Genomic DNA, 552 nt, shown 5'->3' on the forward strand with positions numbered 1-552 from the left:
AGGGGTGGCACCGAGAGGGCAGGCCGGACCTCCCGCCCGCCGCCGCCTCACCGAGCGCTGGGCCACCGCCGCGAGGCCCCGCGCGGACGCGGACACAGGAGCCAGTCTCAACAGGGTCAAAGCCATAGCTCCGCCGTCAGCACCAGCTCAAGGACCTGAGGGGACGCGGTCGCGCGGGGTCTTCTTTCGGGGCCGGCGCGCCGCCGTGACGTCACGACAAGGTGCCCTCGCGCTGCCTGTTGGGAACATCACGCAGGGCGCAGGCGCGGAGAGCGTGCCCGGGGGTGGGGCCGCCGTAGTCTCGGCCTCGTCCCGTTCTCGCAGGCCCCTCCTAGCCGGCGTCCGCATCTCCTCTTTGAAAATGTCTGCAGCTCGGAGACCACCGAGGCTGGGCAGGCGGCCGGGGCTGGCCGGGGAGGGAGCCAGGGCGCCTGAGCCGCCGGAACCAGGGGCGGTGGACGGGCCTTCCCGCCCAGTCACCGCACGTGCAAACGGAGGTGCTATCGATGGATGTTTCTCTGATGTGAGAATTCCTGCTTGTCTCAAATAGGG

At 70.3% G+C, this 552-nt stretch overlaps 1 protein-coding gene across 1 annotated transcript in view; it reads right to left on the reverse strand.

Annotated features, from left to right (window-relative positions):
- The window catches only part of NDUFA10 (NADH:ubiquinone oxidoreductase subunit A10), a 30,371-nt gene extending 30,157 nt beyond the window's left edge, over positions 1-214 (reverse strand). The window contains exon 1 of the mRNA XM_006760507.2: positions 52-214. Coding sequence (XP_006760570.1) covers positions 52-126 — 75 coding nt within the window. The 5' untranslated portion in view covers positions 127-214. The remainder of the gene's footprint in view (positions 1-51) is intronic.
- Positions 215-552: the final 338 nt, after the last annotated feature.

Source organism: Myotis davidii, unplaced genomic scaffold (genome assembly GCF_000327345.1).
Source record: "Myotis davidii unplaced genomic scaffold, ASM32734v1 scaffold370, whole genome shotgun sequence".
In the NCBI taxonomy this organism is placed as follows: domain Eukaryota; kingdom Metazoa; phylum Chordata; class Mammalia; order Chiroptera; family Vespertilionidae; genus Myotis; species Myotis davidii.